The sequence below is a fragment of the Sturnira hondurensis genome, unplaced genomic scaffold, assembly GCF_014824575.4.
Source record: "Sturnira hondurensis isolate 20B ecotype Veracruz unplaced genomic scaffold, ASM1482457v3 Scaffold0004068, whole genome shotgun sequence".
NCBI classification, from domain to species: Eukaryota; Metazoa; Chordata; class Mammalia; order Chiroptera; family Phyllostomidae; genus Sturnira; species Sturnira hondurensis.
In genome coordinates this window covers 8,891,464-8,917,637 of record NW_028076699.1, presented here as the reverse complement: position 1 = coordinate 8,917,637, position 26,174 = coordinate 8,891,464, and the positions used below count along the sequence as shown (strand labels likewise).

At 49.5% G+C, this 26,174-nt stretch overlaps 1 protein-coding gene across 3 annotated transcripts in view; it reads right to left on the bottom strand.

Moving 5' to 3' along the window:
* Positions 1–26,174, bottom strand: part of LOC118985015 (BEN domain-containing protein 5) — a 1,089,084-nt gene that overhangs the window by 200,931 nt on the left and 861,979 nt on the right. Inside the window, exons 1-3 of one of the 3 annotated variants that reach the window (XM_037043321.1) lie at positions 24,604–25,936; positions 9,540–9,673; positions 7,068–7,452 (exon numbers count right to left, since the gene is read on the bottom strand). The exons of 1 other annotated variant lie outside the window; for it this stretch is intronic. In XM_037043321.1, the coding sequence (XP_036899216.1) occupies positions 7,068–7,452; positions 9,540–9,673; positions 24,604–24,829 (745 nt within the window). In that variant the 5' untranslated portion in view covers positions 24,830–25,936. Of the gene's footprint in view, positions 1–7,067; positions 7,453–9,539; positions 9,674–24,603; positions 25,937–26,174 lie in introns of those variants that run through there. One more of the 3 variants, XM_037043323.1, reaches the window with a different exon arrangement.

Below are 26,174 nucleotides of genomic sequence, written 5' to 3'. Positions count from 1 at the left end.
GCAGGGCTGTCCCTCAGCCCCACTGCCCCAGAACAAGGAGCTCTAGGGAGCAAGAAGGGTCTTACACTGTCCTGCACTCTGAAAGCATTTCTTAAAATAGTTTAGCATGAACTATAGCTACTTCTGATTCAGTGAACAGGGCAATGAGTCCTTCCAAGTGGAAGATGACCCATATGTTTAAGAGAAACAACTCCAGTCCTTGCCGGTAGATCTTTCAGAGGCAAAGCGCACTGTGGTTTCTGGCCCAGGGCTCCACCACTAACAGAGGTGGGTGGCAGGCTGTGGCCTCCTAGGCCTGCCCTCACTAACGGAGATAAGAAAACCTGACCCGACTGAATGTCTCGCCCATCCTTTTCAGCTCTCTCTCAAAGCCCAGCTTTTGTGAGAGCTCCTGCTTGTTGGTGAGAATGAACTGAAGGATGAAGCAGACGGAAAAGAGCTCTGAGATAAACAGGCCAGGGCCATGGGGCAGCTGGGCCATAACGAGTGATGTTTGAAGAATCAAGGGTCTCAAAGGAATGGCCCAGGACCTGAGCTGGGAAGATGAAAATATGCCCAGGAAATGTGGGCCTGGGGAAGCAATCTATAAACTGCAGACCAGCGAACTTGAAATCAAGTCTAGGCATAGCTATAAAGTGGACTTCTCAATTATGATTTCTGAGGACTTATAAGGGAAGGTGACAATCTCCAGGAGACATAGGATTTGGCCAAAGATTAAGATACACCCTACAACCACACCCGTGCTCTTATGCAGGACAATGAGTGCCTCTGATGTGCCAAGCATTGTACTCACATTGCCACATGCATCCTCACATGATCTCACATCATTACTGTGGGACCCACTGAGTACTCATTATGTGTGCAGGCCTGTGGGCAGAGAAGTCTTTATAAGCATTTGCTTATTTAAATCTCTTATGAACCATAAATTGGTGCAATCATTGACTTTGCTTCATGGGTAAGGAAACTGAGGCCCAGGAAGTTAAGTAACTTTCCCAAAGTAACAAGATCAGCTCGTGGAGAAGCCGGGATTCAAAGCCCGAGTATTTCTGACCTCAGGACCCATGCAGGCTCTTCATCCCTGAGTAGGCTCTCCCGCCCGTACCATGTAGGCATGAAGATATCCGTTTTACAGAGGAGAACGTAGAGGCTGAGAAGCGTTAAGCCACTTGCTTGAAGTTACACAGGTAATGCATTAAAGAGCTGAGAGTCAAACCCGAGTAATATCTGTTGCCAAAGCCCTGGTTGCTTCCAGTACAGGGGAAGCCAACAGGAGGCATTTGGCTGATATTAGCTGTCTTTTCAAAGACACCATCAGAGACCTGTGCTTAAAGAATCTAGCTTAGACTGCAAAGGATTTTAAAGATCAAAGCTGGCATTTTCATGGACTTTGGGCAGAACACAAGGCAAGAGCCCAGAGGGGAACAGAGGTGATAGAAAGCCAGCTCCAAAGAGCCAAGATAGATTTGCACGCCACAGTGGCTTCCCCCATCTTCAAAAATTTCCACCAGCTTGTGATCTGGCCAACAGGGACATTGTCTTTTCTTTTTGCATTCTCTTCTCTCAAATGGAGAAAATAATTTATACCTGGCCTGGCAATGAAGTTATCGGAACAGTCTAATGATATAAAAATATCGAGGTGCTTTGGAACCTGTAAAGTGCCACGTGTGTGTGAATCACCTTTATTATAATAGTCTCTGCCCCTTCTGGTGAGGACTCGTCCTTTCCACCTGCCGTCCCGGACAAAGTGCACACACTCCGAACCATCACATGCTCAGTTCCACCTGCTCTTCTGCCGAGCATCCTGTTGTGTGCGTGTCTGTGCTGCCCACTGGACTGTGTGCACATCTGTTTCTTTTTAATTAATTTTTTGAGAGAAAGAGAGACAGACAGAAAGAGAAATATTGATTTGTTGTTACACTTATGTATGCATTCATTGGTTGATTCTTGTATGTGCCCTGACCGGGGATGGAACCTGCGACCCTGGTGTATCAGGACGATGCTTTTACCATCCGGGTACAGGGCCAGGCTGTATAAGCATCTTGAAGGCACGTATTTTATATCCTCCCTATATTCCTCACACAGCCCTTTTGAGCCTTTGTTGAACTAACAGTACCTGAATTCACCAAAATAAATTTAACTACCTAAGAGGTACATACAATGCTAAAAACTGAGAAGGATATCTAAGGCTTGTCTTTGACTTCTAAGAACAAAGAATCTAGCCAAGGAGAAATCAAGAGAGACCCAGGAGTTTAATCCTTCACATACATCAGAGCTCACCCTTGCAACAGGCTCTTCACTGTTCTGTTTCCCCTCATTCCCTTGGAAGTCTGGGTAGTCTGCCAAGCCCCAGTTTAATAAACACTAGTCTACCCACCCCAAGTTGGGGAATTTTTTAAAAGACTGCCTTATTCACATCTATATTCCTGCATCGAACACAGTCCTGGCATTAAGCATACCCTCAATAAACACGTGTTGAGTGAATGAATGAATGAATGAATGAGTGAATGAAGAAATGGATATATACACAAGTAAATCTGTACTTTATAAATCAGAATATCTCCATGCTTTTTGCATCCCCAGCACTTACTCCTTTGGGAGAGAGTGAGCAAGAAAGGAAATGAAAATGGGACTGACACTTACTGAACATTTACAACATGCTGGTCACAGGCTGTACTGTGGCCTCCCCTTACGCACAGGGGCACGTTCCAAGACCCCAGTGGATGCTTAAAACTGCAGATGGCACCAAACCCTATGTGTACTATGATTTTTCTTTTTCAAAGAAAACTTTGACAGTTTTCTTTCAAAGGAAGCACTTTGGGGCTTTTCTTTGACATATCCGAATTGCCAGCATCACTAACCCCGGCACTTCCGGGCCATTATTAACTAAAATAAGGGTTGTTAACACAGTGCTGTGGTACTGCAGCAGCCTAATAACCGAGACAGCTGAGTAACTAACGGGTGGTTGTGTGTGCAGCGCGGACGCTCGGGACTCAGGGCTGGTTCCTGTCCAGGGTGGGATAGAGCAGAATGGGGCCAGAGCTCATCATGCCACTCAGAATGGCACTCGATATAAAGTTATGAATTATTTCTGGAATTTTCCATGTAATAATTTTGGACCTCAGTTAACTACAGGTAACTGAAACCAAAGAAAGCAAAGCCATGGATAAGGAAGGACTGCTGTGCTCTTTACATTTGCCTCCTCGCTTAATGTTAACACGGCCACAGAGCTCTGAGAGGAGGGGAGGAGGAGGAGGTCCCTTCCATGGGAGAGTGCTGCTTTCCATGCTAAGAGCACACAAAAGGGAAGCTCTGTTTTCCAGAGAGATGTCCTCCGGGGTGGAGGGTAGGGCAGAGGGGTCACATGTCAGTGACGATGATGTCCCAAGAACAAGAGAAGGCCAGGTGGGATGAGGGCCCAGAGAGAGAGGACCCGGGAACAGGTGTTAGGGGACCCCTGAAAATAGGCCCATGACACTTTCTGGGCTTGTTTCCTCATCAGCAACAGGAGGGTAATAGCCTATATCCTCTCTAAGTCCTTCCACAACTCCATGACGCCATATTTTAGAGAATCTTTTCCTATTAAATTCATTTTGAGTTTATGGAATGAGAGAATGAATAAATGCACAAACAAAAGGGTGCCATCCAGTGACATCTCTAAAACATCTTACACCATTTTGCTGCCATCCCCGCCAGGTACTCCTGGTTGCTAGGTGACCTGCTTGCCACCCTGACATCCCCTTAGACTCAAGAGGCAAGGCTCCTGCGCTCTGCCCCCTCCCACCCACCGCCTGAAGGGCCCCAACTTCTAGGAGAGTCAGCAATGATCCTTTCCAATGGGAAGCCTCCCTTTTAAAACTGAACATCTCCTGACCTGCTGGCGGCCTTCCTTATCTCTGAATTTGCCTGTTACAGTAGGAATGATTCTGCACTCCAGGTGGACAAAGGCTGTCGAGCTGGGCCCATGGGCAAGAGGAATATGTAAAAACACACAAGCACAGGCCTCCAAGAACAATGCTCAAGCCAGGCCCAGGAGACAGAGTACAGCACAGCCCAGGCCACATGTCAACCGCAGGCCAGGATGTGCTCCTTAGAGTGCCGTCGAGCCCAGAATCCAAGCGGGTCTCTCAGCCACTTTCTGGCTGTTCTTTGTGTTACTCTAGGTTTCTCGTTGGTATGGATCAGGAGCTGTTACAACGGAGGGGGGATGGTTTCCTTCCCAAACTCACCAAAAGATAAATCTACTTCAAATGCTAGCCCCACCCCTAGAATTTTACTTATGTGTCCACATCACTACCCCCTACCCAACTTCCATGTCTTAGCCTTCTTTTTATATCCCCAAGTTTCTAGGCTGATACTGAATGAACTGAGTGAGTGAACAAATGAACAAGTGAACCTACATATATACACCCCTTTGTCTTCTAAAATAAAAGATCCAGAGACAGAGAAGTGAGTTAACCCATTCAAAGTCATACAGCCAGTTACTGGTTAGGGAACCAGAGGTAAAAACCAAAGTAACCTCCGTCTTTGCCCCTTCACTAAATGGTCTGGAAAAGGAGCTCACAGCCATGAAGCACTGACAGAATGCCAGGCACTCACTGTGCAGTGTGTCACAGGGCTGTGAGAAGGGCACTGTTATTTCCATTTTACAGATGGGAACATCAAGACTGAGAGGTGTTCTCTGCCTACTCTTCCCGCCCACTGTTCCTTCAGGATCCAGCTCAGAGTCATTTCTTCTCAGGAAGCCTTTCTTCCCTGACCCCCCAAATTCAGCGGGTGCCCTCCTCTGCTGTCGCACAGCCCTGTGTGCGTCTGTCCTATGGTGGCATTTATGCACTGTGCCACCATGGATTGCATGTGTGACACTTTGAGCTCCTCAAGGGCAGAGGGCAAGAAGGGCTGAATCTTAAATCAAAATTTTAATTGCAGGCAGAAAGCCTGGCACACAGCAGAAGACTAGTAAATATTTGTGCAAGAAAGAAAAGAAGGCTCCCAAAGCCACGGAATTGGAAAGTGAGGAAGCTGGGGTTTGAATCAAGCCTGGTCCCAGGGACTAGACTAGCTCCATGGAAAGAGACCTTCCCCTATGGTAGAGACCCTTTCACTATATTTTTGCAGATTCGTCTGAAAACTCAGCACATCCTCAGTCTCTGACTAACTGTAAGTGTGAACTGATAGACTGTAAGCTTGCATAGGTCAGGATGGGGTGTGATTTTCTGGGGTGCTGTGCAGCCCCCAACACAGGCACTGCAAATGGTGGGCACTGTGTGCACACCTGTGGTTTGAGCTGATTTCGATCAGTCCATCCCACTGTGGTGATGACAGTGACTCAGGTCAGGGATGAGCCGGCCACTGGCTCCCACGTGTGTCCTGGCCTTTAGATGAATAACGCGTTTTCTCTGCACTGTGTATACCGTGCCTTTTGTACACTCCTTGAGGGGAAGCATGATAGCACCAGCTCCCCACAGTGTTTTTCCGACTCCCAGGGAAACTGCCTGTCTTACGTGGTCGTGCACTGAAACCACGTAAGGTTGTTTCTGAGTGGTCCCAGAAACCACTCCTGGACCTCCGGGGCAGTAAGACTCTCTGCACTTTGTGTCAGTATACACCTCTTTCGTCTTAAAACACTTAGACAGACTTGACCTTGATCTTTCCAGGCTCTTCCCATCCACAGGCCTAAACCCCGGGGTGGATTCAGGAGGCAACTGATTGATGTTTCTCTCTCACATCGATGTTTCTCTCTCTTTCTTTTTCTTTAAAACTAATAAACATATCCTCAGGTGAGGATTAAAAAAAAAGTAAAGGACACCTATAAATGTAAGTAAGGTAGGGTAAGAGCACATTTATCTCAACTTCAAAGAGGAATGAGGCCTAATGTATAAATCTGCGATCGAGATAATGGAAACTTCCTTCTTGAATACAAGATGGTTTTGATTTAAACTCTAGGGACAGAGCTTTTGTTTCCACATGAGATGACTCCCTTTTTAAAGCACGGCACATGGATGCAGGGTTGTCCGTGACGGTCTTCAGGGCTGTGGAGGCTATAGACGTGTGTTATACTGCTCTCCTCGAACCTGACTGGCCTCTGTCTTCTATAATTCTGGGTTCCTGCATTCTGAAACTGTTTCTGTCTTTCGTCTACAGTAAACAGTCATTTCTTCCTGCTGTCAAGCTCAGGATCTTTCAGAATTCCCCTTATTTCTACTTCTAAACCATGGCAGAGGAGAAAACCTAAAAACCCTGTTTGTTAAAACCGGGTGTAATATGAGTCTGAGTTCTTCTATGAGCAAACCAAAGGAGCTTTATACTTCTTTACAGTAATCTTCCTCAGGTCATGTGCCTCTCTGCTCAAAAGCTTTGTAATGCCTCTCAGTCCTACCAAAACACGTCCAGACACCACAGGCGGGTGCTCCTTTCAAAGCCTTCAGTTCTCTGCCCTCAGACCACATTCGCAGTCTCTCTTCTCAGCGCGCTCCAGGTGTGTTCCCGTGGTGCGCGACTGCGTCCTCAGCCTCCTCTGGTCCCTTAACCCCTCCCCCCCTTCAAGGCCCAGTTCAAGGCCTCCCTTGTTCCTGCAGACTCCCTCAGCTAGAAATAACCCCTCCCTATCCTTTGAGCTCTCTTTACATTTTATCTACATCACTCCCAAGGCATTTATCACTTTCTGACTCAAAGGAATGACTTTTTTAGGACCATGTGTAGATCTCTTTAATATATCCTAAAACCACCTTGGAGAGGTTTCCTGGAAGCCCTGGCATTGCCTCTTGCTGACTGTATGCCCAAGTGAGTGGTGGCAAACACTCTGTGAACTCTTGTTCTCTGAGCCACACTTCTCGGTGTTTCCCACTGCGTTCTGGATTTTCTAGATTGCTGAGGCTGCTGCATTCATGAGCTCCTGTCAGGTTTACTGGGCGGGGAGCAGTTCTTCTTAGGGTAACTGCTGAGCCAAGCCTCTGCCCTTCCCTGGCCTTAGTGGCACCTGGCCTGCTCTCCCTTGTGTCCTCCTGGCGGAGGCGCTGCCCCACACATCCCACCTGTACGCAGCGGCAGGCAGCCCCTGGGGCACTCACCGCTGCCGAGCCTTAGGAGCAGCACGTCCTGCAGCCTGCGGTTGAGGTCACGGAGCTCCTTCATCTCGGACACAAGCGCCCCGCACTCCTTGAGCTTCTTGGCCTGTTGCACTAGCTGCCTCCGCGTCCGCTCCAGCTCTTGCTGCAGGTGGCGCATCTCCTCCTGCTGCTGCTGGTAGGTGCGCAGCAGCTCCTCGTACAGAGCCCGGGGCACGGCGGCCTCCTCCAGACTGTCCATGTCCTCTGTGCCCGGTGAGGCTGCCACGAAGACCTCTTCTGGACACGTGCTGTGGCCCAGGCTCAGGCCGTTCTGTTTCTCTAGTCGGGCCACCACGGCCTCGATGCTCTTGTGCGCCACTTCGCTCGGCTTCCGCCCCTCGGGTCTCTGTGTAGGACAACGAGAATCAATTCAGCAAGGGCAGCTGGGACTTTCCTTGGACTGCGGCTCAATATTTCCCCAGACAATCCTAGAATCACAGAACCACAGAACGTCAGTGCTTGGAGGAACCCGTGGAACACTCAATCAAAGCCCTTCATTTTACAAATGGGGAAACAGAGGCACAGAGTGGGGGAGGGTCTTGCCCAAAGTCACACAGTCAGGTGGTGGCAGAGCCCAGACTCCAGGTTCCCAGGCCAGCACTTTTTCCATTCCACCACTCTACCTCTTCCATGGGTCTTACACTGAAACCGCCCTCCCCAACGCCCCAGCCATGGCCCCACCCCTAGTGCCTAGGCAGTGACTTCCTCACAGGGGGCGCTCAACATGTATGTGCAAAGAATCAGGAAAAAATTAGGGCAAGCCAAGTCATCCTAAGGGAGTCAGCACCCAAATTTCTTCAACAACAAAAACATAAAAGTGAGTAAAAAGGCTATTCTGTCGAGTAACCTTTTCTTTAAGAACGCTTTAGTTGGGAAGGATGCAGAGAACTCTCATCCACTCTCATCTGGGGCAGCAACCTTGTCTTATTTTCTCTGTGTCTCCACTCCTACCCAGACTGGCCCTTGGCAGGGGCTTGAAAAATGTAAATGAAAAGTTCAAAGAATATGCTAGTGTTGAGAGGTTCTGCAGTTGAACTCCCTCATTTTATAGGCAAGAACACTGGGGCTCAGAGAGGGGAAGGACTATACTCAGAGTCAGGCGGTAAGCTACAGACAGAGCCAGACCCTGAACTTGGAGACTGACTTCCAACTCTAAGCTCCTTCTCCCATGTCTGTCAGCCTCTCCTTGGACACTGGCCAAGGTGAAGCTTGGCAAGACAGTGGATACAGAGACGATAGTTCATTGAAAAGAGAAATTATCCAGGACTACCCAGGGGCTTTAGCAGCTGGAAGAAATTCCAGCTCCAGTGGACAAAGATTCCATTGAGGGGGCACCAGAGTGATAGGACCAGGGTAAGGGGGCCTTCACCCGGGGCAGGAGGGCCAGGGGCTCCCCTGATTGGGGGCACTTGTGGGAGGGACAGACTGCTGAGGACAAGAGGTTCCAGACAACTGAACTGTGTCAGTTCAAGCCTGCCTGAATTTCTCACTAAGTTTCTGTAAATTTAAAGAAGTAACCATGACTCCGACATTGAGTTCCATAACAAAATCCTATCCTGTCATTTTATGCACTGTGATAGGCACTGGTAGTCTAGATTAATTCATCAGCTAAAATTGTAATGATCACTTTAGATCCCTGTCTGCACCACAACACCGTGAGACCACCAAGGGCATGACCACACCTGGTGAATATCCATGACCACAAGGACTGGCACAGGGCCAGGCCCACAGGAAGGGCGCAATGGATGCATGGACTAATAAGCTCAACTGCATCTTTTGGATTATACCTTGGGAATATCCTTGACCTTGTATCCAAAGTCAGACCATGGTCAATGCTGAAGGCATCCTTCTTTCTCCTCCCTTCCTCTGTAGTACCCAATGCGTGCGCGCACACACACGCACACACACACACACACACACACATATAAACCAACTAACCAACCCACCAAACTGGAGGAGACCAACTGGGGTGCCCACCAAAGGAAATGCAACATCATGCAAAAGTTCTCTTCCAGCCCATAAGCCCTCTTCTGTGAACCTGGCTCAGCCCTTTCCTAGGGATTCCACCCTTAGCTGTCTGGGGCAAGAGGACAGTGACTGGCTTGGAACTGCTGCCCAAGGACAGCTTGATTAATGTTCCTGGAGCTCAGCAGAGACCCCTGCAGGGCTGTGGGCCAGAAAGCAACATGCTTTCCGAAACTTCAGGAGCCGGGACCCTGGGCAAACAGTGCAAACAGGACCATGCTTGTGGCACAGCATGAGCCAGGGCTCCCTTGAAGGTTGGCCAGCAAGCACGCTGGCTGTCCCAACCCCTCCTAACCTGTGACATCAGGGGACATTTATATGGTGAGGGGAGGCCAGGCTAGAATCCCTTAGCTATCAAAATCTGAAAGCGCTCCCACACACTTCCAACAAAAGGAAAGACTTTGTTACCTTGATGTGTCTAAGCTGTAAGTCTTCTTCCCCATAATCTTTAGCCTCCCCATCTTCTTCTACGTGATTGAGAGAAAGTTTGGGGATTTTTATTTTCTTCTGCATCACACTGTTTTCAAGGTCAGACTTGTCTTCTAAAACGTATATCAAGAGAACAAGGTTCATTATGACTCAAAATGCTACAAAATGCCCATATCCTTAAAAGCTAGAGAATGACAGAGGCCAGACCAGTTAAAAAGGAAGAGCAAAGCAACCCGGGGCCGGCCCCCTCCTGCATGCAGGGCCCCAGCAGTGGCAGTGCACGATGGACTCTGGGGTCTGGAGTAGTTGCTAAAGTCACAGCTTTACAAAGCACCGAAACGCTGTCCAATGAATTTGCTTACAGGTTTCTCTAAGTACGTCTTGAAGGGTGGCCTTTTATGGAATTCTAGAATCTGGGAACTGAAGTGGTCTTCAGATTGCTATCTGGTCTAAACTTAACTAGCACATGAATCTCTCCACAACCGAGATCTTTCTAAGCCAAGTGACTTCCCAGAAAAAGCTGGTGCTTTCCGCCAGGTCAGGTACCAACAGCCGTACAGGGGATGACAGCTCCTATGGAGGTAAAGCCAGAGCTCGAAGGACAGGGACCTCCCAGCTGGAGGACAGGCTGAGGCAAGACAGACATAAAAAGAGTAACAAGTAACATTTACTGCCTTTTTACTGGTATCAGATCACAGGACAGAGTTTTATGGGCTTTAGCGACCAACTGGTCCAACTCTCGTTTTGTAGAGGAGGGAGCTCAGGCCCAGGAACGGGCACCAGGCCTCTGGTGTCTCACCCAGGACCACGTGCAGAGAGAGCACCCGAAGTGCGCTGCAAGCTGGGAAGGGCTACACAGCCCCAAAGGGGTCCTTGTTCTCCCCGCTTCCTCATACGACTTCACAGAACCTAAAAGAATTGTTTCTCCTGCCCTGATTTCAAACTGGACTTCCCAAGCCTGTCTCTCACAGTGCATGTCAATAGGAAAAGTTCACACACGAGAGTTCCACAGGTAGGACCTTGAAAATACTCCAGAACTGGCCGCCTGTGGTAAAAACACGGGCGTCTTGTTTACTGGGACTGAACTGAGACTCTGGGAGTTACTGTTTCTATGTCCTCCCAAGGCTCCCACTGCTGTATCCCAAACGCCACTGCGGACAAAGGCCAGCAGGCTGTCCAGGGCTGGAGGTGGCACGTGGAGGTGGTTAAATCCAGTCTCTGAGGGTCTTTACATGTGTGTGTGTGTGTGTGTGTACATGCATATGCGATCGTGCTACACATGTGCTTACAACTTCCCCGAGCCAGGCGTTTCTCCTCACAACTTGTTAGTAAAGCTGAGAAGGAAGCCTACAAGCTTCTATCTATTCCAGAATGTAGTCAAATGCCAAACCTTTCTAAACCATCTTGGGAATGCAACCCCAGCTGCTCAGAGATGGGACTCTGGTTGGAGAGGAACCTCAGTGTGACCCTCAGCTCTTCTGTGACAGAGTGGCATGGCCACTAAGGGGCATGGCCTTAGTCTGGCGGAGCTCACGTGTCTGCTCTGTCACGGGCAGATCGAAGCGATAATTCACGTAACTCACTGCATAGTGCCTGGTACATAGCAGGCGCTCAATGAATGGCATGTTATAGTTGCTATTATCACCATGCTAGGAATCTTTTAATTCCCTAAGCATAAGGTGAATAAAGATACAATTTAAAAACAAAGGATGGCTTAAGAAAGGAACAGAGTATAAGGGGCCTGCCCAAGAAAACAAAGAAGTGGTCTTTGTTAACAACCGCCGCCTGATCAGAGATGAAAACAGCCCTTCCCACTCCCTGGGTGAGCGTGGGTTCCACTTCCACAAGCAAAGCCTGTTCTTGTTCTCTTCGTGTCCATAAAAGACATCCAATGGGTTACACACGAACAACCCATCACAGGGGTGGTCTTTCTAAAAGGGAAGAGCTTCCTTCCAACAGATCCTTGTGATTCTTCCTAAGCCAAGAAGCTGCTAAAATGTAAAACCTAAAGAAGGTACTGCAAATGAAGTTATCCTGAAATGGGATGGGTGGATGGTTGCACAGGTGGAAAAAAGAGAAAGAGAGAGAGAAGAGATGAGAGGATGGTGTTAGGATTTCTGAATGTGTTGGGGCAAAGCTTCTGGGCTCGTTTTCAGTTTGACAAGTTCAAGGGCAAATTTTGAGATACAGCCACCAAACTGGAAATGATGAGCTGCGCTGTGTCCCTGAGCTGAAACTCTGTTGCTCAGGATCACACCGATGCGGACGGAAGCAATCAGTCCAACTCACAACACTAATCTTTAAACTGAGAATGGTCCTCAGAGTGTCCTATTCGACCCTTTCAAAATGCAGATGAGGAAACTGGGGTTCCAAATGGTAAAGTCCATGAATACATCTATGCAGCAAATCAGCCCGGAAATACAGGCGGAACAGGACAGGCAGGGTCCCCATCTTGAAGAGCGCAGCGTTGGGCATGGTCACAGTGCACATGAACAGTATGAGAACCAAGACTGTGTAACCAGGGTCTAGAGCTCTTCCTCCTATGCCTAAGCTTAACACTGACCGAAGATTCACACTTGCAGGATCCAGCTTGGTGTCTGGGGACACAGAGAGTAAGCACCCAGATGGGGGACACAAGATAAATGGAAGAGATAATCCAGGACCTCAAAAACTGAGCGGGAACAAGGGGACAGTCACTACTAGAGGCCCTTGAGGGCAAGGGAGGAGGTCACTTCAGTCAGTGAGACCATGGCAGGCTTTTGAGAAGAGGTAGCCTTTCAGGCAGCCTCCTCACTTGCTGTGTGATCCTGGGTAAGTTACATCACTTCTCCGAGCCTGTTTCCTCATCTGTGACGTGAAGCAAAACATTTCTACTCACAGTGCCAGGATACTGCAAAGATGATCAAACCTCTATGTTAAGGACTTGAGAGAACTGAATGGCGCTTGGACAGTCAGTGCTCATTAAACAATGGCCACTAAGGACAGTGAGAATCTGGAACACACAGCAGGGGCAGAGAACCGAAAACACAAAGGGGAAGGTGGGGAAGACACTTCACCTGGAATGGTTACAAAAGATGGTTCCATTACAAGCAGGAAAGAGAGGTGAGGAAGGAAGTGGAAGTGTATAGAATATACGCTTCTATACACTTGGCCTCGAAGGCCAAGATTGGAAGAGCTGAGGTTCAGCCGGCAGGTGTGGAAAACCTAGGAGCCAGACAGCCTGGATTCCAAGTCCAGGTCTGCCACTCGGAGGGGGAGAAGGAGGGCGAGCTGCGGTGGCAGTAAGGGTCATTTCCCTTTTTCTGTGGAAATGCAGATACAACATCTGCCTCAAGTGGGGATCAAACCAGCTGAGTTGACGTGCGCTGAAAACACGAGAGCCTGTGCAGACAAGCAGACGGTGGACAACGAAGCTCAGCAGGGCCTGCTGCATGAAACTTGCTTCTTGAGGGGGCGACCTGCCCAGCATCCTGCTTTGGGCGAGGCACCACTCGGGCAGGGCGCCACTCCCCACCTGATGACAGGAGGCCCCCCTCCTCCCAGCTGCACCCAAGGCTCCCTGCTCTTCCACCTAACTGGAACGCCTCCCTCCTTCCTTCTTTGCTTCACAAACTCCACTCCTCGCCTCCTCCCTCCTCAAAGGTCCCACCGCACATTACACAGCAGGTCCTCCACTGACGTCATTTCACACAAGTTTCCTTATGATGTTGATGAGATGTAAGAACTTAATTCTCGGTTATATCAATTAGTCACTAGTAAAACTGGTTTCATTATACATTGTTTTGCCACAGTTCCAAGACCCTATCAAGGACATTAAGTGAGGACCTACTATAAGTATCTTCTCTGTAGTCTATTTTCTTATTATGTTGCACCTCTCTGCTTTGGTCTGTACCTTCCCCGATGGACTGTGAGCAACCTCAGGGCAAGGCCCACGTCATTGGCTTGGCCATATGAGAGGAACTCATCAAACAAAAATACTAGGGAAGAATAATAAAAAGGAGGCTGCACCAATACTCATAAAAAGATGTTCAAGACCATCGGTCATTAAGAAAATGCAAACCAAAGTAAGATGACATGCCACTTTCACACTCCCCTTGGATGGCTATAATCAGAAAAGAAAAAAGTAAAAAGAAAGGAAAAGAAAAATAACAAGTGTTGGGGGCACGTGAAGAAACCGGGACTCTCGCGCATTCCTGGTGGCCTGTAAGAGGGGACAGCCACTGAGGGAAGCAGTTGACAATTCTGGATTAAATAGCAAAGGTGGCTGCAGAATGCTGTGAATACGCCAAGAACCAATGGACTGTCCATTCTTCAAACTGGTGGATTTTATGTTATACAAATTATACTTTTATTAAACAATAGGCTACCACTGGTAAAGTGTCTACTACCTAGCAGATACCACCATAAGGCTCTTCACATGTTACTATACCTCACACCAACCCTGCCATTAAGTATTACTAGCCAGAGTCTTTTTTTTTTTCATAAAAGAAGAAATGAGATTCAAAGAAGGCCTCTAGGCCACCCAGATGGAAAGGTACAGAGCCACGATTTGATTCAGGTCTCTCTGCTTCCCAGCCTAAGCTCCACTTCCTCTAAACACATGCCTGGAACACGGCAGAGTTAGAACAAGTGCTGAATGAATGAATGAATGAAGGCTATAGATAAGGACACCCAAACCCCCAGCCTAAAGTTCAAAGCAGAAGACCACTTCACTCCAGCATCCCTGCCAGGCCTGTCTGTCCTGGGGAGCCGCCACACAGCAGTAACCACCCCCAGGCACAACCGAAAGGGACTGTAGCCAGGCCTTGGGGCTTGAATGGATCCTCTGAAAAGGGAGGCTGAGTGGTACAGAAGGTCTCAAGTGACAGGAGTAAGATCCAGAAATGAACAGAAGCACATGGTACCTCTCATCACATGCCTCCTGGCCTGGACCCTGGCTGCCCCAGCGCTTGGCCAGGGGATCTTGAGGCTCCTCTAGAGCTAACGAGCCCCTGGGTCCATCCGACTGCTTACCAGTCTCCTCCTTGTCCAGGGCTCCCTGGATGAGGGGCCCAGAAAGACCTGGAGCCTCCGTTCCATCCTTTTCTGCACTCAGTGCACTTACTGAACCCCTGTTCTGAGTTGAGCACTAGGTAAGAGGTCCTTGTCTTTTGGTCCATGACAACCAGTGTGTACTAAGAACTTCCGCCAGAATGCAAACTCCGACCTCCTGAGGGACACTGGCTCACTCGGGGCTAGTCTCTAGCCCCCAGGCCTTCCTAACTATTCCGGAGTTGAAGGTGATGCCTTACATCCATATCGAGTCCACAGAAGATTACTGCTCTTTCAGTATCATCATAAAGAGCAAAGAAATTATTGGGAGAGAGAGGCCCAGGACCTGATAAAAACAGCAGAGTCTTTTTGAACCGGGGGTTCTGATTTGGAACTCCAGCTGTGCTACATACTAACTGTGGGAACATGAGCAAGCTACTCAACCTGTCCACATCTCAGTCCCCTATCTGTAAAGTCTCTTGTTGTAAGTGTTCAATAAATAGTAGCCGCCAGACTGCCTCTGTGGGTTACGTGCCTGGCTCTCGTCCCATGGCAGAGAGAACCACTGAGGGTATCCGACACACCGAGACTTGATGAAAGAGATGTTTTAGGGAGGTTCATGTGGCAGTGCCAAGCAAGATGGGTGAGGTGTTAGGAGGAGATTGAGCACAGGGTGGCAAGAAGCTGTAACTCTTAACTGGTCACATTAATGATGGTGTGGATCACCTAAGACAGCAAGTGACTTCGCGCAGCATCTTAATGTGGCTTTGGAGTGTGCTCCTGGCTTTGAATTCCAGGAAACCACATAAGGAACTAGCAGTTGGCTCAAGAAGGATAGGAAAACTCTCTAGTCAACCTGCCTCTGCAATTGCTCCAAGCTTAAGACCACAGCATGTTTCACTGTAAACAGAAATAAATGTGTGGCCTCTGAAGAGAGAGTCTTCCCTGGTTCTGACTTTCCAATTGTTTTGTTCCAGGCAAAGAAAATCACCAAGGATTCGGGCATCAGTTTTCTCCTCCTTTCGAGCTACCAGGGAGCCAGCTAATGGCATTCATCCACTCAACAAATATTAAGTAAGCACTTACTATGTGCCCAGGCCCTGTGCCAAATTCTTTATTAACATCACTGTATTTAATCCCTACAACAATTCTATTGAAGAAGAAATCGAGGCTCAGAAAGTGAGGTGGCTAATTAAAGGCATGAAGCTTTTAATTAGCAGAGCCAGAATTTCAAATCACATCTGCATGACACTCAGGCCCTGTTCTTACCAGCCAATTGTCCTACAGGAGCAGGAGAAAAATTACCAAGTTGCTGTGACTTCCTCAACTGAAGTGAAAGGCACACGGATAATGGTGAGCGCATCAACGTAACTTCCGAAGTGCCCGCCTTTCCCCTAAGACCTTGCCTATGTTCTAGAACGCCGTGATATAGCCCCAAATTGAACTAAGCCCAATGAGTTGATGCCAAACTCCTGAACTACACAAGCTGATCAAGGCCACTAAGCTCTCAATAAACCCAAGAGGGTCCCTCCTCGAAGCCATAAAATGTGGTAAAAGCTGCTCTTCAAAAATAGAGAACCTGTTGTTTGTTACTGACCTGAGAGGGACAAACACCCCATCACACTGGGTGGGGGAAGAATGAAGGCATGGCAATAAGCAAACAGTGTTTTATAAAACAGGCAGGTGGACAAAAAACCCTGTGCAAGTCTGTCCTCAAAAGTGAAGGCAGCCCTAAAGAATTTGCAGTACACAGTTAAACTGGAAGAGGCGCTGTCTCAACTCCCGTTTTCCACATAACCATGCTGGATAATTAAGAGAGTCCAGCATCAGAGAGTTTAATGTGGTGTGGGTTAGGTAGGATGAAATTCTGCAAACCTAAGCATGCCATGTTTTACAAAGGTTTAGTCTTGTTTTAAAAATATCTAGATGTGAGTTTAGAGTTTTTCATCTGTTCAGAAATTCTGTAAAGTCTCATGTTCGCATTGAAAACAGATAAACCCCAGAGAAGGCATGCACATTGATTGCATTATCTGGCCTATATTGTTTTTTTGTTTGTTTTTTTGAAATCCAAGGCAGACCAAACTCTCAAGCCTCAAGGACTGTACCCGGCCAAGACAACAAAAAGAAGAGTCCCCCACTGCGGTGTGGCAGAAAGAACACAGGAGACGCTGGTTCGAGGACTGGCCCTGCTACTCTGGGTGACCGAGCACGTCCCTGTCTCTGTTTCTGTAAGACACAAGGACTAGACTAGAACCCCAGCAAGTCCTTCCAGCTGTGTGACCGAGGGCCAGCCACAGGGACTTCCGGGGCTCTTTCTCTTCTGTGCAGTACAGGGTGAAACCTGAATGGTCTAATCCCTCCACCGGGCATCTCTGAAGCAGAACCGCCCCACTGAGCCATCCAGAAAGGGAAAGAAGGCGATGCTGACAGGTTTCAGCAGGTCACCTTGCTCTCACTGACCCAGCCTCACTGGCCTTGGCACCGGGCTGGGGCACAGACGAAACCGGGAGCCTCATCCGGCTAGCTCATTCTTTCTAGCTACCATCATGTGCTTCACCAGGCTGTGGCCAGGGTAGTAAGTTGTGCCAGCCCAGAATCACAGAGGGGCAAAACATGGGGAGAGATGGTAAGTCTTTCGTGAAAATACATAGAAATTAAACTTTGTACTTCTCTGCTCTGTACATTTGCTTGTCGCTCCAGACCACTCCTTTCCTCAGAGCAGTACCTGCAACTAAGCAAGATGTTCTCTCGGCAACTCTTAGCCACTTACAACTCTTAGCTGTTCTCCTTAACAGCTGCCGGTGTTTAATGAGTGCCTACTACATACTAGGCATTTTTCCATACTACCTTGCTAAATAACACAGTGGCAAGTTGTTTACTATCTCCACGATACAGATGCGCACCTGAAACTCAGAGAAGTGATTTCCTTACAGTCACACAGCAGCTTCTAAGTAGCAAAGTCACGACTTGAACCCAGATGTCTGACTCCAAAGCCACCCTATTCCAGCTCTCTAGCATCTCCTCCTTGACATGTCAGGAAGTGACCTAGAGGTCATATAACCAAAGCCTCTCACAGAGCAGGATTCTCCTTCAGAACATGCCTGACTTGCTGGCTGCCTCCAGGGACAGGGAGCTCATCACCGTGCTGGACTCTCCTCCCATCTGCCCGTCTGCCCTTTCTCTGCTGTTATTATATTGTCTCCACTGGTCCCTACGAATTCCATTCTCTGGACCTAACTTTGCTTTCTAGAAGAACTCCCTGAAGAGCGGTTCTGATCATTTCTCCACTGGGGCAAAACTCAGACATCAAAAACTCCCGTTGTCTTGTTTAGATACACAGATGTCCTATCCTACGTCTCACCCGTGAACTCAGAGGAAAAAGTAGTTGTTGTAGAGTTAAAAGAAATGAAAACAAGCCGAGGCTGGGACCCAAAGGCCTCCCTCTTCGTTCGATTTCCGGGACACCCGTCTCTCTTGCTTATCGTCCCCTGATGCTCTGTCACCTTCCCTGAGCTCCTCTTTGCCGAGCTCTCAAAGGCTGGTGTTGGTAAGAGTTCTGCCCCGCGTGCTTCTCTCTCCGCACCCTCTCCTGCTGTGACCTCACCGGCCATGGCTGACAGCTTCCACACTGGGCTAGGGTAAATAGGCTTCAGTTTCCAAGCCCAGATTTTGCAAGCCCAGATCCACCTTCGAAAGAGAATTTCTCACTTGGGAGTTAAGAGAAATCTAGGCAGCCTTGCCGAGGTGTTTGTGGAATGGGTTTCAGGTTCTTCGGATGATAAATAGGCTTCTGCAGTGCTGTGTTACATTTTCGAAGTTGAGATCTGACTCGGAAGGAGCCTTCCTAGGCTGGGAGTTAAGTAAAAACTAGAGAGCCTTGCGAGAATATGCTTGTGGAATGGGTCGCAGGTGTTTCGGATGGTAAATAAGGGATCCCACACTGGGACCCCAGCCCAGTCTCACAGCGCTGTCCCAAACCACCGCACACGCTGAAGGGCTCTCCTGGAGTACCCGCCCAGGTGTCCGGAGGTCCCTAAGGTTCATGTCTCCAACCAAACTCCTCACCTCCCCTTCTGAACAACTACTCTTCCGGAGCTCTCCACAGAGAGAGGGGAGCCCACGTCACTATGCTGCCAACACACACTTCGCCACAAGCAGTCAGCTCCCAGGTCCCATGGATTCACCCTCCTTAATATGTCACAGATCCACCACGGCCACGGCCACCTTGGTTTAGGTACCAGCCTTTCTCACTCAATTGGCTCACACTTCTCCACAGGCCTTGTACGTGTGGGAAGACAGCCCGCTGCCCGGAACCTGCAGCACCCACTAAACAATCGTTTGAGTAGCTCCCTTCGCCAGGGATAACAGGAAGCTCCATCATCTCACGAGGATGTAGACAGAGTTGGCGGGAACTCCTAGCACTGAACCCAGAACCTGGTGAGTACTTAATAAACATTTCGTAAATTAGTCATTGAAGGTGAAAACCACGGCCTCCTTCTCCTCCTGCACTTCCATCCAGTACAAGGGTGACCTGAATGAACCAGAGAGAACCTCTTCAGGGTTAGGTGTGCTATGCTGGTAGGCACTGGAGAATGAAAACTATAAACATCTCTCTCTCCAAGGAGCTTATAAGACAAAGCAAGCAGGCACAGTGGAAAGGGAATTAACATCAAAGTCAAATATATAAATTTGAATTTCCATTTTCTGGCGTGTCTTTAAAAATAAAAAACAGTGTGCTCTTGAGTAACAACCCCCCCCCGCCCCCCAAAACAAGAGCAAGACCTCAACTTGCCTAAGGCATTTTTTTCTTTCTTCCTATGAACTAGAGCTCTGAAGTACTCTGTAACACATACTATTTGATTGTAAAAAATGTGCGGTTTTTGAACAGGATAAATCACATCAGACTGAACCTTCGATGGTTAACATTTCAGAGAATCTGCAACAGATGACAGCAGGCAAGTTCCAATCTTTGCTCCAACATACATCAGTAGAACATGTCAAAACCTAAATTAAAAGTTTCACTTGCTTTTTTTAAAAAAAGAAATAAATCCTTTTGCTGGCAGTCTCCCACTGATGACATGCAACAATCTTTGCATATGAAATCGGCTCATCCCCTGCTTCGCTGCTAACTTTGTAGACGTTCCAAAGCATTTCTGGAGCAAGTGATCTATTTGGACCAACGATGCCAAGCTGGGACCTGAGCCCTGAATGAGCTAAAACTACCAAATCAAGAAGAACGTGGCTTTGGAAGCTGTTTTCCCCAAGCGTGGGGTTTCTTCTAGGCAAGGGAGTGATAAAGAATGTCGACTTTTTCCAGATGAACAAAGTTGAATGAAACCTCCAAGTCCCACCGCAAGTTTCCGTCCCGAAAAACATGTCGCTGCCACAGAGGTTTCTGTCCCCCCTGCTTCCTCTTCCCAAGCACAGAAACTGCACCCATCTTCCCAAAGTCCGTGATTCCGACGTGGGGTGACGGGTGTGTGCGATGTAGGCCAGGCACTGTGGGTATGGAGACAAGGCAGGCAGGCCCCGGTCCTGGAGGAGGTCATCGTTTGGTAGGAAGACAGGCACATTCGTGACCAACCAAAGTAAGACACAGAAAGCTCCCTAAAAGGTCCATAAGCAAGGGACAAGTCAAGTAAGAGGAGAACCTCCCTGAGGCAGAGGACAGAACAGGAAACCCCCCTAAGCAAAGCATTTTGTCTGTTCCTCTATCACAGCCCTCAACTCACTGGACCAGAAACATGTCATATCCCCGCCCTCCTCACTGGAAGGTGAGCTCCATGGGCAAAGGCCCCAGGAGACAATGGAGGTCAGACAATGATTAATCCATCCTAGGTGGCTCAAAGGAGTGCCTGAAGGTGTGTTCTCAGGTGGCCTAGAACACTGCGGATCTAGGGGAAGTGGGACGGCAGGCAGAGCTGGAGCAGTGCGGTGAGGCTGGGCGCTGCGGAGGCTGGGGCAGGAAGCTGAAGTTGTACTCAGCAGGCAACAGGGAGCTGCAGGAGGTTCTAAGGAGAGCCGTGCATGGACTAAGAATGTGTTTTCCATTATTCTGACAGCAATTTAGAAAAGACTGGAGCCAGGGCGGTCCACTGAAGGCTGCCGCACTGGTTTAGAGGAGTGAAAAGCCGGTGCAGGCCTGAGCGCAGGCAGCGGGAGTGCAGCTGTGAAGCTAAGACCTAAAAGACAAACTGCAAAGCCCGTGGAGCATGGGTCCCTTCTCTGTGAGTCCCTCCAATGCTCCCCTAGTGCCTGGCTCGACCTCTGGCTGCAGGCTCCCTGCAGGTGAGCCCATTTCTTCTCCATCACTCTGCCCCACAGAACCCTACAGAGCAGGCCCGGAAAGCTGGCTTTTGTTTCCCCTCCATCACGCTTTCAGTTCAACCCCAGTACCTCAGACACGGTGGTGCATTGGTGCATCCGCTTATTGCATGCCTAGGCCTGGACAGGAAGGAATGGGGGGCCATCGACAGCAAGAGGAACTGAGCACACCCAAACAACAACAACACAGCACGGGTGCCTGGACAGGACAGCATCGGATTTTGAGATTCTGGGTCTGGAGAAACCAGTTTGGGCCCCATAAAAACACAAAATTCAATACCAGCAGCCCCAGGAGCAGGCTAAATTGCAGATAGATAATGGTGAGCTCTCTGAATGGGTAGCACTCACTTTCACAACCTGTTTGGCAAATAAATGAGAGTGAGTCAGGAGATACTACAGACCAAGGGTAAGCCAAGTCCTGAGTTGTGTGGACCCTCCTTGGAGAATGGGAGTTCCTTCGAGATTTCCTCAAGAAAATGGCGACTGGAGGGGGAGGGCCAGGTGCGTGTGCCCCGTAGGAGGGAGGCGGGTAAGAGGAGAAGAGGAAGAGCAGATTGGACTTGAAAGCTCAGAAAGTAAAGTTCCTTTGGCTCAAAACTTATCTTGAACCGCAAGCTTCATGGACAGTTCTTCCATTTCCTTTCGCTCTTTTCTGCCTGCTATGTGGCGAATGGGAGTATCAGCTACTTGACTCAGGAGACTGCCACGTGGGGGCCTGGCACTGGGAGACCTGGCCACCAAGACCGGCTTTGTCATTTACTAAGTGCACGCTGCAGGCAAGTCTCTGAGCCTCAGTGTCCTCTTCCCATAAAATGGAAATAATAGCAACAGCCATCTCTACCCACCGGGTCACAGGGAGAACTAACAGAGATAACGAACAGCTACCTAGTAAGACTGTCATTAAAGGTGTTTTTTTTTTCCTCTTGAACTGAAATAGTAAGGCAGTGGTTATACCCCAGGGTCTGACACACACCAAAACCACAGTGTAAACTACCATAAGCTGGAGAAATGCAAAGTTCCACGGCAGTCGGCTCTGACACATCCTGAGTACAAGAAGAGGTACATTTGCAGGTAGCTCTGGGTTGGCCTGGGCAAAAATACTCAGGAAAGTAACACACTTCTCACCAAAGGCTATAACGTGGCCCTGAACCTGGCTCTGAAGCCATGCTGTTGGTGCCAGACAGGGTTTAATTGCTCCTGGCTAATTCAAACCAAAGCCATCTCTGCTTCCCCTTGAGGGCTCCCCTCCTCGCATCTGGTGCCACAACACAGCGGTATTTACATGTAGGAGATGGCAGAAGATGAGCTCTCTGAGATGATGTCACTGCAAGCAATTTCCAGAGCCACCCCTTTCGAGGGGAGATGAGTTCTCAAGACACACAGGAGCGTCCCTCCTGGATGAGCGAACCCCCACACCCAGCCTGGCTCTTCCAATCGGGTCTGCAGCCAGGGCAGCGGCCCCCATGTAAAAATTCACCAGCTGGTTGGAATTCGAAATGTGGCCTGCCAGCCTCCAGTTGTTTGTCTGTTTCTTCTCTTTCCCCTTTCTCCTCCCAAGGAGAAAGTCAACGTGAGGTGGGGGAGAGGGCTTTGTGACTCATTTTGCTCAGACTGGCGCCGCCCTTCTTCTCTGGACCTACTCTGACAATTTCCAGGTGTTGCTCAGGTTTGTTCGTTTGTTTGTTTGTTTTAAGAAACCCAGAGATTCATCAGTTCCAACTTGGAGAGTGAACTGTATATAGATTCAAGATTCACAGTCCTCAGACCAATGACTACACGTGTCTTACTTATACGGACTTTCACTGATTTTTAAAATCGGTCTGTGGAGCTGCCCTTGGCCTAAGCAAGAGCCAAGTGCAGTGTTTACACTTGCTGGATGAACAAATGGATGAATGATCACTCTTTGAAAGAGGAAAACAGCTATTACACGCAAAGACGCACATATACCACAGACTCCTGACCCACATCACTTCCCCCTTCCAAGGAGTCTAGGAGTCTAATGCAATCATCAAGCAGCAAACTTTCTTTTCTTTTAGCCAAAGGGAAGCTAAGGTTACAAGCCAGTTAAAATTTCCTGGGGTTTGTACTCCTGGGGAATTAACTCCTAATCCCTTCCCTCAGGTAATTAAAAGCAAGCAAGCAAACAAAATAAAACCTAATCAGCCACAAAGGTTTCCCTTTTCCACAGACTTTCCCCCATTCTGCTCTTCTGGCCCCAAGTGCCCCCAGGTGTTGTGAGTGGATCCCCACCCCTGACCCCGGGGGTGTGAGGTTTGGGGAAAGGTGGTGAGGATATGGAAGGGGCTCCAGGTGCCAGTGCTGCTTCCACCCCTCAAGGCCCGCATGCCTGTCTCCCAGAGGCAGCAGGAGGTGGTGGAAAGGAACGACTCAGGAGCCAGACTCAGGAGCCAGAGCTCGAGTCCACTGCTAATTTGCCATGGGACCCTGGACAAGTCACTTCTTAATTTAGAGCCACGGTTTCCTTCTCTGCCAAATTTAAATGTAATACATGCTGGATTCATCTGTTAGGCTAAATGTGAGAAGGCAAAGGAAGCTGGGAAAAGGAAAGGTCTCAGAACCACACAATACTAGCAATACCTTCATTGGGCTCCTAACCCCTGGTTTTCCCCTCCAAGGTGGGGGCAGGGCAGCTCACTGTCTCTGCCCACTGTAAGGTACACCCTCCTCACCGCCAGCTGCTAAATGGCTGTACCCCAAAACAGAAGTGATACTTCCTTCTTGCTCTCTTGTCTATACCCACGCCTCTGAGACTAGCTGGGAAAGTGGGTCCACTGCCTTCTCTTCACAAAGGAAAAGGGTGCTCAGCATGGCAGAAAGAACTTGGTGCGGGAGGCTGAAGGGGCGGTTTCTTGTCCTATCACTACTGTATCTCAGTAGCCTCGTCTGTCAAGTGGGAATGAGACCACCTGCCCTGTCTATTTTTCAGGGCCCTGAGAAAGCAGGCATGGGAGGTCTGGTCTTAATATGATCTAGAAACAACGCTTGCTGGGCCCTGGACTCTCACTAGGGAGCCTTCTGGGAGGTTCAAGAGGGGTATGGAGGCTGAGGGAAGCTGAGGGCCACCACCTCCTTACCTCCACCACCTGGTCAGGGAGAGGCGGGAGGGAGTGGTGGCCAGTGATCAAGGACTCCTCACGCTGTCCAGTGGTGGCCCGGGTGGGACAAGGATGTCATAGCTTCCCCCTGTTGAGAGGAACTCCCACCTAGATGAGGCTGACAACATCCACCTTGCTTCCTCACTCCCAGGAAGTACCGAGGGCCTTAACCGGAGAGAGACAGCTAGCTAGAGAAACTTAAGGGGACAGAAGGAGCAGGGAGAGAGAAGGAGTGAGGTGAGAGAGACAGAAATGAAGGTACAAACCGGCAGGGAGAGAAAGGTAAAGTAAAGAACCGGGAGAACAGAAACAGAAAGAGCAGACAGACACACAGACAGACGAAGACAGACTGACAGCGCTGTGTCAGGAGGCAGGGAAGACAAAGGGGACCATCCGGTATTTTTAACTGGTCTGGCCTTTCAGAGACACCCCAAAGAAAAGCCTAAGGGGCGGGAGGAGGAGGCCTGAGCAAGCAGTGGCTTACACCGGCCCCCTCCGCCCCAGCGCCCGGCCCCCTCCCTGGGTCCTGGCCCCCGCCAGGTCCCACCATCCCTCCCGGCCCATTCGCTCACCTGCCAGTGCCAGGATCTGGGCCTTGTGGAGCAGCAGCGCACCCCAGTCTCGGGGGGCGCGCGGGGGGCTCTCGGGCCCAGCGCCCAGTTCCTCCGGGCCCCGGTACACAGCGTACACCTTCTGGTTGTCAAAATCCAGCCGTGAGCGGGGGCTGAAGTCGCGCACGCACGACACGGGCAGCGCGTAGCAGACGTTGTCCTCCAGGAACCGCACAAAGGCGTACATGGTGGGCGCCGGGGGCGGGCCCAGGGCGGGCACTGAGGTGGGGACCCGGTTGGGGACAAGAGCGGCGCCGCCGGGCCAGGGGGGCGGGGGTGGCTCCCCAACCCCCGGGTCCCCCCACTGTTATTGTTCCCGAAAGCACCGCTCTGCCAATCGGCTGCTCTGGCCTGGGCGCGGAAAAGAGAGGGAGGGGAATGGGGGGCGGGGGGCAGACGAGGGGGGTTTGGAAGCGCACTGCCATTCGCAAAGTCAGACCGGAGCAATCACAGCCGGAGCGCATTTCGAGTAGGGAGGGGAGAGGGAAGAGATTGAATTGTAATTGTAATAATAACAATAACAATAACAATAATAATAATAATAGTATTGCTGAAAAGAGTGCTTTGACTGAAAGTTCCTGCGGGCAGGATTGTATTGCTTCAACAATCGCATTGCAAAACAAATTGCATTGCAGCAACAGAAAAGGACATTGCAAAGAAGAGGAGACAGTGTGGGAAAATCATGTGTGTGTGGGGGGGGGAGGCAATCTTGTTTCGATCCCTAACTTTAAACTTTCACTTGCAAGCGAGCAGAATTTTGGAGTGTTTAAACATTTTAGCCACTCCTCAGCCCTTACAGTTTTTTTTTTTCTCTCTCTCTCTCTTTTGCAAAACTGCCAGCTCCCGCTGCCAGTTCTGGGGGCTGTTTCTACAGAGCTACCAAACTAGTTCTGACCAGTACTGGGGCTTATCTGGGATTTCCAGTTGGACCTGCTGGCTGGGGTGGCGGTGGGGTGGCGGAAGGATAGTGGAGGGCTGCTCCCTGCCAGGCAGCAGCGGCGCCCCTCTCCCCTGGAGTGAGTATCCCTCCACAACCTTCCCGTCTCTGACCTGGGACCAGTTGGAATGGAGTGGAAAGTGGAGGGGTGTTCTGAGGAAGGCAAGGCCAGGGCTAGCTGGGCATTTCTGGAGCACCTTGAAGAGTTCAACAGTGAGACTGTGAACCAGCGGTCTTTGCTCTGTTCCTAACCTCACAGGCAGCAGAAGTCCAGGAAGGTTTCAGATGTTCCCAGAAAGAGGGCGAGTGGGCGCCACATCCGTGGGAAGGCCACCTCACGTCAAAGGGGGTCAGCGCCTTCACAGGGACGCCTCTGGGAGGGTGGGTTGACTTTGTATAAAATATGGCTACGTATATCCCCAGATATAAGGAGTGCCTAGCTCAGACCTGGAACTTAGGAGTCAATGAATTCTGGGTGAAGAATAATAAATAAAAATCCACATTCACCCAGCTATCCAGTCATTCACTCATTGGTTCAGGCAGCCAATATTCACTGGATGTGTGCTGCAGGCCAGATTCTGGAGTAGGTGCTGGT